Below are 15,452 nucleotides of genomic sequence, written 5' to 3' on the forward strand. Positions count from 1 at the left end.
CGCTTGTGGTTTTAGCTTTTGTTTTTTGGTATTGGGGGTTAAACTCCGGATGCACGTCCAGTTGCTGTTCAGGACTGATTGTGCTGGCAAGAAGTGAATGAACGTGCCACACACGTGACCTAGATGCACACAAAACATTTAATTGTGGTATTTTAGTAGCCAGAGAGCAGTAAGATCTTATTAAATCTAGTTGCTTATTCGTGGTATTTAGGTGTTTTTTTGAAGGTTTTTTTGAAACCTTTTTCGTTTTGTTGAAAAATTAGGTCTATTGAAGAGCTTCTGTTATGCTCTGTGAAGGAAAAGAAGCATCCTGAGTTTCCACCATCGCACTGAGCTGCATCCCTAGGCCTATTTATTTTTATTTTGAGGCAGGGTCTCACTGAGTTGCTGAGGCGGGCCTGGAACTTGAGTCTTCCTGCCTCAACCTCCCGGTAGCTGGGGTGGAGGGTGCGGCCAGCAGGCCGGCAGACTGTCCAGGTGTGGCTGTCACCGCCCTCCTGGTGATTCATTCCCGTCGTGGTCTCAGCATCGTTTCGTGAGCACTTCTGTGGCATGCACCACTGTGCAGGCCACACTACAGGGCCCCTGAGCGTGCCCTGCTGTGCTCTGTGGTATTCCTCACGGTTAGACAAGTCTGTGCCATACGCACTGTGGTAGTGAACTTTTTTATTGAAGAACTTTTTGCATTAATTTCCAGGAGTAGGTATCAGTTTTAAAGAACCAGTGTTTAAGAACCAGTGATAGGTGTTACGCTGCTCTTTCAGAAAGCAGCCGGGGCCCAGTGCTGCTTGGTGCCTTACCCTCAAGCAGGCGAGGGTCTCCCAACCAGCCTTGTGCACCAAGCGAGGAAGTGCAAGGGTCTGACAGTGTCCCTGGAATCTGTTTAGTAAGGACGATGGTGTGAGCTTACTAATTATGTTCCTTTCATGTGATTTTGTCTGTGTTGTTAAGTTTGGACAAATAGGAAGGTAAAATTGGTAATATTTAGAAATAAGAATATATAACAGAGTCCAGTGCAGTCATCACAGAGCACCTGTGCACCCTTGCTCCTGAGAGAGCCAGGCAGGCAGAACAGCAGAGGCTGTGCAGCGGGCCTGCAGACACCCTGCCAAGAGGCCTTCCTGGAGGAGGTGGGTCCTGGGAAGGGTCTCAGAGAGGCTGCTGCAAGGGGGCGGCCAGGGTCATGCCAACAAGGGTCCAGGTGGCCTTCTGGAGCCTGTGACTTGGCTGTGGGGCTAACTCATGTTTCCTTGTGTGGATAAAGCAGTGGAAGAATTGTGGCAAGATATGTAGAAGCAGAGCAAAGGACACAGAATGTCCCCCAGGCTCTGGGCCTGGGACACAGAGGCAAGGTCACCTCTGGCAAAGCCAGTAAGGACGTTTGGGCGAGACCCCAGCCAGCACGTGTGGGGAAGGCAGACGGTCTGGGACTGGCTTTGGCTTCTCCTGTTTACCTCTCGATGTTCAGATTGGTCCAAGCTCACAGCTGGATGAAGTAGATATGCTGTGATGGTGTTCTCCTTTCCCTCCATTCTAATGTCCTGTCTTCTGGTTTGTGTTAAAAGAAATCTGATTGCCTTCTCGGAAGACGGCTCTGATCCATATGTCCGCATGTACTTACTGCCAGACAAGAGGAGGTCAGGAAGGAGAAAAACACACGTGTCGAAGAAGACATTAAACCCAGTGTTCGATCAGAGGTATGACAGAGCCTTGGCTCAGCTGGGAGGAGGCTGCTGTAAGGCAGCAGGAGTGCGCCAGGCCTGCCCAGCCAGGTGACTGAGCCCAGAGCCATCTCAGGGCCACAAGGTAAAGGTGTGGGCCTTTACCCTGACCTTGCTCCTGTGCGCTCATTACTATAAGCACACAGTGTTCCGAGCTTCCTGCAGAAGCCCAAGTGCTGAGCACGGTAGGTCCAGGTCACAGGCACCAGATGCGGGCATTCTGAACTTCCTGCAGAAGCCCAAGTACTGAGCAGAGCAGCTCCAGCTCACAGGCACCAGATGGGGGCATTCTGAACTTCCTGCAGAAGCCCAAGTGCTGAGCAGAGCAGCTCCAGCTCACAGGCACCAGATGGGGGCATTCTGAGCTTCCTTCAGAAGCCCAAGTGCTGAGCAGAGCAGCTCCAGCTCACAGGCACCAGATGGGGGCATTCTGAGCTTCCTGCAGAAGCCCAAGTGCTGTGCAGAGCAGCTCCAGCTCACAGGCACCAGATGGGGGCATTCTGAGCTTCCTGCAGAAGCCCAAGTGCTGAGCACGGTAGGTCCAGGTCATAGGCACCAGATGGGGGCATTCTGAGCTTCCTGCAGAAGCCCAAGTGCTGTGCAGAGCAGCTCCAGCTCACAGGCACCAGATGGGGGCATTCTGAGCTTCCTGCAGAAGCCCAAGTGCTGAGCAGAGCAGCTTCAGCTCACAGACACTGGATGGGAGACCAGTGACTGAACCAAGGTCTACTAATGGCCCTGAAGAAAATTCATTATGGTGGGCAAAGACCATTGATACTTGGTTTGCTATAAATTAAAACTGAAGATTTAAAGCCACCCATATTTTGAAATTTGCTTTACAATAACATAATAAACTCATAACATTGTAAAAGACAATATTTCTGTGAAAACAACTATTTTCCAAAACAATTTTTTTTAAATGGGTGAAAAGAATAATGCTATTACATGTTTGCAAACCTCCAGTGGTCTGACCTAACAGGCTGTCATCTGCTTGTGTGCACTCTTGCCAGGTGACTTCTTGAGAGCCCTCAGGACCCAGGTAGTGTGTTCAGGTTGGGCCCTACCTCAGGGGCTGCTGGTGGTGGTTTGGAAACAGCAACGCTGGATGGGACCAGTGTCTGTGGGCTCACAAGAAAGGTGCTGTGTGCTCATTGTCTCTGTGCCAGATTTAAACTGGCAGGCAAGCACCAACTGGAGAACCCAGTTTTACAAGAAAAAGCAAACATTGTGTTTGAATGATCTTAAGCAGAAATGCCATTTTTAGTTGAAGTGCACAAAAGTGTGGAGAAAGTTGGTAAGGCCCCATGTCCCCTCAGCTTCGACTTCAGCGTGTCACTCCCTGAGGTGCAGAGGAGAACCCTGGATGTGGCGGTGAAGAACAGTGGCGGCTTCCTGTCCAAAGATAAAGGACTTCTTGGCAAAGTAAGTTCTCAGAGCCTGGGTTTGTTGCTGCGCCTGATAGTCCTCCCCATGCAGGGCTTATTCTGCACCCCAGCTGCAAAGGGAGCTCAGTCTGATCAGTAAGCCCTACACAGGACAGCAGTGCATCCCAAGGTATTTTAAGTTGTTCTCATTGTCTTCACACTTTCAGATTATTAGCTTATTAGTTGTACTAATACCAGGAACCTTTAGTTAAAGAAAAGTTGGTTTCTAGGTTTTTAAATTTTTGTTCTGTCCCACATGGAAAGAAAATACAGTGGAGATTAGCTCAGAGGTAGAGCACTTGCCTAGCAAATGTGAGGCCCTGGGTTCAATCCCCAGTACCATAAAATAAAGTAAAACTGAAAAACAAAGAAAAAGAAAGAAATCACACAAGAAATGTACTGTATAGCTCCACCTCATCAGCTGACTGCATGGTCCTTTCTCCAGCAGATGGTTGGCTTCATCTCGAAATTTCGTGCAGTCTTTGTCCTGCTCACGTTAACTTTTGCCTACGGTTCCCGTTTTTCTGCTAGAGCACACGAAGGCTAAGTTAGGGGAGGGGCTTCTGGACTGCAGACACCACTCTTGGTGGCAGCACAGGGAGCCCGCATCAGCCGCGATGCGTTCATGGCACATGGCCAGGGTCCCCACAGATGGACTCCTCGTGGCTGCAGGATCCCTTGGGTGCAGGACGTACTCAGCTGCCTTCACAGCCACGTCTTGCCCACAGGTGCTGGTTGCTTTGGCATCTGAAGAGCTCACCAAGGGCTGGACCCAGTGGTGAGTGTCCCTGCCCCGCAGGCGGGCCAAGCGGGCGGGCCCTGGGTGCGGGCTGGGGTCTGACCTGTCTGCCTTGCCCTTTGTCTTCCCCAGGTATGACCTCACGGAGGATGGGGCGAGACCCCAGCTAGTGACGTAGCCACGCAGGATGTGAGGGCGTCCTGGGGCCTGCCGCCTGTGCCCGATTGCACCCTCCAGATGTACCAATGCTATTTTTATAATGTCATACCCTTAGTTACGCCCACCTTGATGATTTTATAAAACTGCTGACATTTCAGGCAAACTCGGCCACTGTGGTCGTTCAGTTTGTGTAGGGTCCCTGCAGTGCTTTGCCTGGCCTGCCATGCGCAGCAGGTCTGGCTGTGGCTGCTCCTGGCACAGCTGAACCTGCTGCGCTGCTGCCTGGGTTGTCCACCCCGAGGGGCCCTGGCCGTGTAAATAGACTATTTTTTATGATCTCTGTGTGCTGACTTGGATTCAGAAGAAAGTGGATCAAGGAAATACATATTTTTCTTCTAGAACTTGTTAGATTCTTGTGACAAATAATCATTTTCATCTTTGCAGCAGAAAGTTCCCAGTGACCTATTTTGTGGTGTTTCTTTTTAAAAGGAAAATTTAGAAGGATCATCAGATATTAGTATATTTCTGCCCATTATAAATGACAGAAGAAAGTATTCAGAATATTGACATTTTCATAAGTACAAAGATCACTTGAGAAGTCAAGAGGAGGCTCCGAAGGAAGTCGTGTGCCCGAGTGATGCAAACGAGGGGAGCCGCGAGGCTCAGGGACCGGTGTGCTGATCCAAGACGCCTTACATGAAGAGAGACGTCTGTGTGCCTGCTCGTTGCAGCTGGTTCATGCAGCAGTGCAGACAAGCACCTTAGACTTTCCTGAAAGTGAGGCCTCCGTGTGTGTCAGCTGCTGTCCCCAGGTCAGGAGCCAGGCTGGTTGTCAAGGTTGCCAGCCTGCGAGTGCCATTGTCAGGTTGTGAGGGACATCAGGACAAGCAGGCAGCTGTTGCTGAGGCCTGATGGCTGGCCTGTTCATGTGCTGGTGGACTCAGATCCCAGCTTTGCTGCTCGGCCAGCACACAGGGCCCCTGGTACCAGGGGAGCCCTCCCACTGCCAGCACAATGGCTGTGAGTCCCAGCAGCTCCTGGGGCTCCTCCTCTATGCTATCGCTGACCTGAGTAGTGGGGTGTGGTCATGCAGCCCTGATTTGGGGCTTTCTCTCTGTGTAGACTAGCAGAGCATGTTGGTAGACTTGAGCATCCCCAGACCCGCTCCCCAGCCAGGCTGTGTGCAGCGAGCCACACATTCCTGCCAGGGGCGCACCTGTGCAGAAGGACTGCTCGTCTGTTCCCGGCGGCAGGACAGAGGGCTGCCCTGGGCAGAGAACACAGCACTGCCATGGATAGGCATGGAGCTCACAATGGCTTCCTGGAGCTGGGCAGCCTGTGGGAGCTCACTCGACCAGACGCACCAAAGTGCCTGTGGCTGACGCCGACTGTTACCAGCTCCTCCTGCCCAGCAGACGGACTGTTTCCGTGTGTGTGCTCTCTACTCCACGGTTTACATGCAGTGGAGTCTGCTACTTCCGCTCACAGTGCACCCACCGTAAGGACCAGTGTGATCTCACTGCCGCCTGTCTGCTGACGCTCTTCCCTGAAGCCTCTGTCAGTCACGTCCAGTTGCTGTTCAGGACTGATTGTGCTGGCAAGAAGTGAATGAATGTGTCACACACGTGACCTAGATGCACACAAAACATTTAATTGTGGTATTTTAGTAGCCAGAGAGCAGTAAAATCTTATTAAATCTAGTTGCTTATTCATGGTATTTAGGTGTTTTTTTGAAGGTTTTTTGTTTTTATTTCGTTTTGTTGAAAAATTAGGTCTATTGAAGAGCTTCTGTTATGCTCTGTGAAGGAAAAGAAGCATCCTGAGTTTCCACCATCGCCCTACGCATCTGGGTTTTCCGCCCACATGCTGCTTCTGTTCAGTGTTTTACTTAGTGGAATGCTTTACCCAAGCAACCAGGCAAGGTAACTGCAGGGAAGGGTAGGAAGCGGGAGGAGGCCAGGTGAGCACAGGAGGCACTACCCTGGGCTGCGGTGGGGCAGGGAGAGCTGTTAGCAGGCCTTGGGTCCAGGGCTCCCACGGCAGGTCTGAAGACCTGTAGGAGTATCTCAGTTCTCTTTGAAAGGAAGAAGGGGCCGGGCGCGGTGGCGTGTGCCTGTGGTCCCAGCTACTCGGGAGGCTGAGGCAGGAGGATCACTTGAGCCCAGGAGTTCTGGGCTGTAGTGCGCCATGCCGATCGGGTGTCTGCACTAAGTTCGGCATCAATATGGTGATCTCCCAGGAGCGGGGAGCCACCAGGTTGCCTAAGGAGGGGTGAACTGGCCCATGTCGGAAAGGAAGAAGGGGTTGGGCTCTAGCTCAGGGGGAGAGCTTACCCAGCATGTGGCTCCATCCCCAGCACCAGAGAAGAGGAGAGAGAAGACCCAGGGCAGTAGCATGCCTCCCAGACAGGGTTCTGCGCAGCAGCGGGGATGGTGTCTCAGCACCCCAGGATCCTGATGAGGGAAGGTGCCTGAGTTGTTCTCAGAGTGTAAGCTTTGGGTTTTTAATAATTGATTTGTCTGGGGAAAAGGGAACTTCTACTTTACTATTTGAGCCAAACCAGTGGAGGGGAATTCGCTCAGATGAATTTGAAGTGCAATTCCGCTGGCTTGTGTACGCAGCTTGCCCATCCCCTGCCTTAACGGGGAAGGTGTTGTTCACAAGTGCCAGTCTGAGGCAGGGGCGTCTTGGAGCTGGTCCACCAGTTTATGTTCTGCACCCCGGGATTCCTTCCACGGACACTGCCCTGGCCTGAGGCAGGTGCACACAGAGGGGGAACTGTGTGTTCATCCTCGGGCTGCTGCAGAACTCTGCGTCCGGCCGGGTGGGCCACTCCCAGTGGAGGGTGGCAGAGGGCTTTTCAAAGCATAGAATGTCCTTTTTGCTTAACCAATTTTACATGACAGTGCATGTGTTTATTCAATAAAATTTTTATATTAGTTCACTTGTGACTTGTTTTTCCTTTGTCTTTTGAAATGAAATTGTTACTGTGGGACCAGATAATTTAGAAAATAAGTACAGGATGCAGTGTGTACTCTTCCATTTTCAGGTCACTGGGTATCCTCCTTCCTGTCCCCATCTTAGTGTGACTCCCCTCTGCCTAGCTGAGTTCAGAAAGCACTTAGTGTGACTCCCCTCTGCCTAGCTGAGTTCAGAAAGCACTTAGTGTGACTCCCCTCTGCCTAGCTGAGTTCAGAAAGCACTTAGTGTGACTCCCCTCTGCCTAGCTGAGTTCAGAAAGCACTTAGTGTGACTCCCCTCTGCCTAGCTGAGTTCAGAAAACACTTAGTGTGACTCCCCTCTGCCTAGCTGAGTTCAGAAAGCACTTAGTGTGACTCCCCTCTGCCTAGCTGAGTTCAGAAAGCAGCTCTTTGAAGGGCAGTTGTTAGCAGGAAAAGCAGACTGGAAAGAGTACTTTCTAACCAGAGCACCAAAAACTCAGGAGGTAGAAGCTGCGGAGACAGGGTGTTGGAACACCCTTGGGAATGCTGGAGGTGCTGCTTAAGTCCCTCTCGGACAACTGGATGGGCCTGAGTGGGCACTTGGTAGTCTTCCCTTAGCCTCTCAGAGCTTCAGTCTGCTTCTTTACCCCTGGCCCAGCTGCCATCTTTATGAGGCCTTACTCTCTCGTCCTCCTCTTCCGTGTTGAGGGCATCAAACCCAGAGCCTTAGATACGCCAGACAAGCGCTCAGCCACTGAGCCATATGCTTAGCACTCTAAATTTTCCTTCTACGTTGCTGGCCCTTTCTTAAGAGTATCTTTTGTTGTCATCTCTTCTAGCCAGACTCTAAATCATGAATTGACACATTATCCTGTTCCTTTTTATTTCTGTTCTGCAGCCTTAACACCATTGATACCCCAGGGTTTTCTTCTGAGCTCAAGGTCAGTTCACCCAGCTGCCCCATGGCAGCCCTCTGCCTGGACACTTGGGTTCTCTGCTGTCTCTGGGTGCCTGAGCTACAGAGCTGGACAGCATCTGCCCACTGGGGCAGACCCCTGGTCCTCGAAACCCAGCTTGAGAGTGTGTCCACTTCAACTGCTGTCCCAGCCCGGACCCAGCCCTTCCTCCTGACAGCTCCAGGTTTCTGCCTTTCCCTGCCTCTCCGCCTCCCTTTTCCACCAGCAGCCAGAAGAATCCTCCAAAAGCACAGCCCTCAGCCCTCACTCTGCCGTTTTCCACTGCTCTTACAGTAGCACCCAGAGCACTCAGGCTGCAGGACCCGCAGCCTGCCCAGCCACTTCCCTCGGCAGTGCCCTCCGGAGTCAGCTGCGACGGCCTCCGACTCCTGCCTCTGCCCCCCAGGCATGCTCCTCCCATGACACTGGCCTGGCTAGTGCCACTACCCTTCACTTCTCAGCTTAAGGCCAGTTCCCCCGCTCTCCAGGATGCTTTTTTTTTCAGTTGTCGATGGACCTTTATTTTTGTTTGTTTATATGTGGTCCTGAGAAGGGAACCCAGTGCCTCACACAAACTAGCTAGGCAAGTGCTCTACCACTGAGCCACAACCCCAGTCCTCCCAGGACGCTCGTTGTCACCATGCACATCTCGAGCTGGCTCCTGCTGCAAACGTGGTTGCCTTCGTCGTACTTGACATATTCACACCTTAGGGTTTTTTATATATATTTTTAGTTGTAGATGGACATATGACTTTATTCATTTTTACGTGGCGCTGAGGGATTGAACCCAGTGCCTCACACATGCTAGGCGAGTGCTCTACCACTGAGCCCCAGCCCCAGCTCATGCCTTAGTTTTAGTAAAGATTTTCCTCCCTGGTTCTTAAACTCCCAAGAGCGGGGATCACTCAAGTGTCATTGGAACCTTTTCATCATGGCCGTTCTTGGCACACAACCCAGGCACCAAATATCTATTGGATAAACGCTGCACAAAGTTTGGCAGACCATACACAACATTCATTTGTCTTAAGCTTCTAGTCAAATAAAGAAACCTATTGACAGTCTTTAGTAAAGACAAGCATAGTAATACTACTGAAACAGAAAGCCAACAATGTAATTATCTGAGAAGCAATTGAGACATGAAAGTGGAAAATATCCAGGAAGTCTGTCTGTGCCTGTTTTATTCTGGAACTCTTGGATAATTCAGTATAAAAATTAATAGATTAAATTTTTGCTGTGAGGGAAAGTTGTTTCCAGACACAAGATGGTCTGCCTGAAAAACTCAAGAAAATAATCTGAAAGCTCTTGGATTTAACAAATGGGAGGTCAAAAAATGTACAAGTCTGTGTGTTTCATATGCTAACATTAATAGCTACTGGAGAATATCATGGGAAAAACTGCAACATCAGTGAAAACCAGCAGCCACCGAAGGAGAGGGAAGTCCCATCTCCAGAGAATTTTCACTAAGTAAACTGTCTGGGTCCTGGGAAAACTCGCCAGAGTGTTTGTCATAAACAGTGGCTATGTATAATCATAATCCACCAGTGCAAAACAAAAAAAACGAAAGCAAGCCACTCAGTGGCAGTTAACACCGCAGCTGCCTGGTCCATGATACCCCTGGGAAAAACGGACTGGCCGACACATTAAAGGAAACCCAGGGGATGAGACGCCAGAAAGGCTGCTGGCCTGGGATGTAGGACGGTGCACATACAGGGGCTTGTGCATCCCGGGAGAGACCTGCATAGGGCTTTGCAGCAGGAGGGGAAGCCCAGGCGAGCTGTGGAGTCCTGGCAGGTGCACACCCAGCACCACCCCAGCAAAGCCCGGAAGGCCGACCATGCAGCACATTTAAAGAAGTCCTGATCCACTTAACAGCCAGCCAAATAAGCCAGCCACACAGAGACTGCAGAGAAGACATCTTTCAGAGAGAGCATCCAAGAAAGCAACAGCAAAGCCAAGAAGACAAGGGACTTATTTACAGCATTGTCATACTCTTATTAAATATCCAGTTTTCAACTAAAAAACCACAAAGCCTGCAAAGAAACAGTAAAACACGGGTGGCCATGCAGTGGAGAAAAGTCAGTAGAAACTTTCCTCAAGGTCATCCAGATGTTGGATTTAAAGCAGAAGGCTGAATCAGCTGTGCCATCAAAGAAGTACAGGATACTGTGCTAAAGAACTAGAGGGTCGGTCAGAAAGGTATCTCACCAAAGCAATGGCAGCAAATATCACAAATATAAGAAACGGTGGGATTTCAAACACAGTAAGTAGAATATAAATTTCAATGGAGCTTAGCATAGACTTGATGGACAGAAGAACCAGGTCCACTGAGATGATGCAGGCTGAGGATCTCAGACTGGAGAGGAAGGTGCTGGCACCAACTTAGAGTGAGAGTCCCACAAGGGAGCCAAGAGAGCAGCACCAGGAAAAATACTTAAGACAGGAGGAGCAAAAGGTGAAAATCAAAAGTCCATACAGGAGAAAGATCACAGGAAGTCACAAAAAGCTTAAAAATAGGAAAAAAAAATAGGAATGATGAACAAAACCAATTTTGATGGAAAACTCAAGGAGATTCGAGTAGGATGTGTTTTAGAAAGAGCCACGCATGGGCACGCTCTAGTCAAGCCAGCCCCGGGAGAGAAGGCTGGTTCCTGTCAGCCACCATGAGCCCAGAAGGAGCAGGTTCCGGGTGTCACTGGCTAAAACGGTGGCAGATGAAGGCATCATGGTCCTGACGCGGAAATGACCCACCTTTCAGTTTGCAACTGGAACCCATGCACACTGGCACGGGCTCTACCCCGGAGCCACAGGTCCAGCCTCTGTTTTCCATTTTGAGACATAGCCTTTCTAAGTTGCCCAGGCTGGCCTGGAACTAAAACTCCTCCTGCCTCAGCCCCCAAGCAGCTGGGATCACAGGCATGCACCACCACACCAGGCCAGATTTTTTTATAAAATCTGTTGTTGCTAGCCAGCCTGCCCTGTCAATACTAGAGGATAAATGTCACGTTTGGCTTTGCAGGCATTGATGGTCTCCCACATGCAGACTCTCTTGAAGCAGGTGTGTGTTGTAGTCCGGGTGGCGGGGGCTGGAGTCCAGGGGCACAGACCATGGCTCCAGGTCAGATCACCCACATCCAAACCGCACACCGCCCTGTGAGGCGGAGCAGTCCAGGTGCCTGCCAGTAAAGCAGGATGGCCACCCTGTTCATCCAAAGGGAAGTGCCCGGGCAGAACGAGACCCCTGTGCTGGCACCCAGCCGGGGCCTCCACCGGGCATCCGGACAGGTGCCGGGCCTCGCCCCCAGCCAGTGCGCAGCAGCGCTCCTTCCCTCCCTGCTCTGCTGCTTCCCCTGCCCCAGCCACGTCCAGGACCTGCCCTCCCAGCCTCCTGCGTTGCTCAAGGTGCTCCACCCGCACAGTGCACAACGCAGCCAGCCGGTGCCGTTGGAGGCTGTTCCACTCATCCCAGCACAAATCTGCCTCTGTCGTCCCCCCCCAGCCCTAACCCTCCAGGGGGCCTGTCGGATACCCGACGCCCGGGTCCCTGGCTGAGCTTTGTGGACGTGGACACTGGTGCCCTTGTTGCCGCTGGCTTCTCATGGACGCCGTGCCTGTGAGTGGCAGGCAGTGCCTTCGCAGGCGTGCTAAAGATGCAGAGGCACTGGGCCCAACCCCGAGCCACAAGTGGCCCCTTCCACACCCCAGAGGCCAAGGGCCAGCTGGTGGCACAGAATCCAGCCAACCCCATGCCACGCCCACACAGCACGCCCCGTGCCCTTCCCAGGACGCCAGGCCTGCAGGAAGGGCTTCTGCCCGGAGGCCTGCCTCCTTCCAAGACCCACCGCCCAGTTTCTCCTCCCCCAGAATCAACCTCCCCACCAGCAGCTCCACTGAGGACCCACAGGCCAGGCAGTGGCCCAGGGCTTTCCCCAGGCTAGGGCTCGGCTCTGGCTGTCCTGCAGCGTGGACAACCAGGGTCAGTCAGCAGGCTGCTCTCAGAGTCTCCCAAGAACCGTCGCTACACATGCACAGAATTACACGGCTTGCATACTCAACCACCACACAACACACTGCAGCACTTGCACAACACAGTACACAAGTCATATCCAGCACACACACACACATACACACACTAGCAGACATAGGCACAGCACACAGTGTGCAACACACACAACACAGCACACAACAGACATACATACCCCAGGCACACAACACACACTTTCAAAAGAACAGACATATAATGCCACTCCTGCAGGCACACACTCGACAAACCACAACACACTCCATACACAATAGACACATAATACAAAATGTAGAATACACAAAACAATTCACAACACACTACATGCAGCACAATTCACATATAGCACATGTAGTACACACACAACACACATGGACAATACACAACGCACAAAATACAACTCCATATGATATACACAGAATGCAACACAGTAGACAATATACGATACACTACATGTCCAACAAAATAGAAACAACCGAAATTCCATGTTATGTGTGGGGGATGTGCACAATTCATGTGCACATCCCCCACACACAACATAACACACATGGCCAACATAACGTACACGTCATGCAACACACATGCACAAGACACACGTGCACACACAATATTTTACCATACATTCATAGACACAATATATACACAATGCATGGCAAATATACAACATGCAGTAACGTACAACACATGATGCACAACATGCAACACATACTACACACAACACACAAATGATGTACAATTCATACCACACAATTCACACACATACCACACACAATGCATCTCACAACATACATTATCTCACGATAATGCATAACACACATGTATACACAGTGATGTACAGATGGGACACAACACAACACATGTACACAATACATGCAGTGCACAACACACTACGTACAACACAGAGCACCTTGCACAACACGCCCCCTTCACACATACGCACATCGCTTTCGGGACACACATGGTCACACAGGCAGCGGAGCAACACCTGGACGACGCACACACACGATGCTCCCCAGCATGAGACGCACACAGTGCACACTCCGGAACGGAACTCGAGTCTGCTCTCTGCTCACGCTCAGCCTCCTCAGCCTGCCTGAGGCGACTGGCCAGGACCAGAAAGGCCGCTGAGGCGCACAGAGCCAGAGGAGCAGCCGTCTCCGACTGCCACAGAGGGGCCTCGTGGGCGGATACTTGGTTTCTGTTGTGAGTTCTCCTCTACTTTGTAACAGATACCTCACGTCAGGAGCCTCTTTTGCCCCAGAGCCCTTGCACTCTCCATGATTTTCAATCTGCTTCACCTCTCAGTTGAAAGGTTAGACTTTTTATTTGTGAATATTTTAACAAATAAAGCAACACCAGCCAGGAACAGTGCGGCACACCTGAAATCCCAGCAGCTCAGGAGGCTGAGGCAAGAGGATCACGAGTTCAAAGCCAGCCTCAGCAAAAGCAAGTTGCTAAGGACTCAGTGAGACCCTGTTTCTAAACAAAATACAAAATAGGGCTGGGGATGTGGTTCAGTGGTCAAGTGCCCCTAAGTTCAATCCCCAGTAGCCCCCCCAAAAAAATTGTTGCGCCACCTGCAATTCCCCTCAGTGCTGGACAAGGATTCTGCTGAGTAATAAAGATGTTTGCGAAGTCTCACCTCGTTGGGAATTTGGGTTGCGGGCTTTCCTTCCTTCCTTGCTTAATATGTCTAGGTTTACTATTAATATTTTATGTGTTTTCCCTGAAAATAGGGGTCTTAACAGAACCAGGGTTAGAACATAAACACCAGATTTCTAATGGAACAGTGATTTCAGATTTACTCATTTGCTATGAAACTCTGAGTAACCAAGATTGCTATGAGAAAATACAAAAACAGATTCTAGCTGCCGATCCCCTGTTGACTACTCTCAGATGACCTGAAACACGTAGGCAAATAATTCCAACCCCATCAGGAAGGAAAAACAGAAACAGAAGAAATAAAGGGTTCCTCAATGTTCACACAGTATAAGATGATATCATATATTTGTGAGCTTAAAATGTCTAGCATTTATTAACTACAGCAGTAGTCACACGACTGACACCTATTTAACCCTGCTGAACTTGCTTTAACCTTTATGATCAGTTCAATATAAATATGTCTTATTGTTTAGTTACAGGTTATCACTAGTAAACAATTACTAGAATAATTAGAATACTTATTGTCTAGTCTAGTAATGATCATACAAAATAGTTTTGTTTTTCTCCTTGTGACCTTTTCCTGTTCTGGAAAAACGTGTAACTGCTTACCTCTTAATGTATAAAAAGCTGGCTGGGAAAAATAAAATTCAGAACTTAGCATCCATTCCTTGGGTTTGTGTTGCTTTGTTCTCCACCTCGCCGACGCCTACTCCCTCACCTGTGACCACCACGACCCCTGCTAGGGCTGGACCCCGGCAAAAAATAAATAAAAATAAATAAAACGACATCAGGTCAGTGGCACACACCTATAATCCCGGAGACGGGAGGCCGAGGCAGAAGGGTTGGAAGTTTCAGACCAGCCTCAGCAATTTTGCAAGACCCTATCTCAAAATAAAAAATATATTTTAAAAAAGGGAGGCTGAGGAGGTGGCCAGTGGTCTAGCACCCCTGGGTTCAACCCCCAGTACCAAAAACAAACACACAAAGCCGAATACCATAACTCTCTCCCATTATCCTTGTGCAGTTTTCTTCCTGCAGACAGTCACTGGAAGTGTCTGATCATAAGTCTAAGTGTGCAAATGCCTGAATACTAGCAGCAGCGCCTGACAGAATGTTTCTTTCTTTTCTTTTCTTTTTTTTTTTTTTTTAATATTTTGCAGTTGTCAGTGGACCTTAATTTTATTTACTTACATGTGGTGCTGAGACTGGAACCCAGTGCCTCACACATGCTAGGCAAGCGCTCTACCGCTGAGCCACAGCCCAGCCCCTGACAGTGTATCTAGACAGTGTGATTTCCTTCTTCTGGCGAGTGCAGGAAACTACGGGAACTTCGCACACGCTGCCATCCCTGACTTCAGTGTGCACCTGTCTCGTTGACTATCTCAAAACAGACTGGAAGGCCAGAATGCTGTCAGAGCTCCCTTACACGCCGTGCTCGCAACACAGCTGCTGCGTGCCAGGCGTGCACAGGGCAGTGAGGAGGCCGTCCTCCCAGGTCAAGTACGCACGTGGCGGGGTAAGCATGCACTTGTGTGGGAGTGCACACGTGTGCATGCACACACCTGGTACGTGAGACTGTGACTGTTGTGAGTGGGTGTGGGGGCGTCCATCCTGGGACTGCAGTCCTGCGCGGGTAACCGAAACAGCTTGGTGGCACGCGATCATTGCTCCTGGGAACTTGGTGGGGCCGGTGGATCAGTGTACCCAGCCTGGTGCCAGTAGGGAAATTGTGAACACCCATTCTTTTAAAATTTTTGTATTTTTAAAATTTGTGCTGTCCAGTTTTTACCCAATGAATCTTGAAGAGAATAATCTGTTTTGTCGGTTTTCA

At 50.3% G+C, this 15,452-nt stretch overlaps 1 protein-coding gene and 1 long non-coding RNA gene across 4 annotated transcripts in view; both read left to right on the plus strand.

The window, feature by feature from the left end:
- Positions 1-4,451, plus strand: part of ESYT2 (extended synaptotagmin 2) — a 74,171-nt gene extending 69,720 nt beyond the window's left edge. For all 3 annotated transcript variants that reach the window (XM_079150662.1, XM_079150663.1, XM_079150664.1), the window contains 5 exons: positions 1,566-1,697; positions 3,038-3,143; positions 3,874-3,923; positions 4,017-4,247; positions 4,278-4,451. In XM_079150662.1, the coding sequence (XP_079006788.1) occupies positions 1,566-1,697; positions 3,038-3,143; positions 3,874-3,923; positions 4,017-4,062 (334 nt within the window). In that variant the 3' untranslated portion in view covers positions 4,063-4,247; positions 4,278-4,451. The remainder of the gene's footprint in view (positions 1-1,565; positions 1,698-3,037; positions 3,144-3,873; positions 3,924-4,016; positions 4,248-4,277) is intronic.
- A 319-nt stretch (positions 4,452-4,770) lies between these two features.
- Positions 4,771-6,987, plus strand: LOC306668267. The gene is made up of 2 exons (XR_013765802.1): positions 4,771-4,831; positions 4,868-6,987. It is a non-coding gene; the product is annotated as an uncharacterized lncRNA (long non-coding RNA).
- Positions 6,988-15,452: the final 8,465 nt, after the last annotated feature.

This window comes from Sciurus vulgaris (assembly GCF_902686455.1).
Source record: "Sciurus vulgaris genome assembly, chromosome: 8".
NCBI lineage: Eukaryota > Metazoa > Chordata > Mammalia > Rodentia > Sciuridae > Sciurus > Sciurus vulgaris.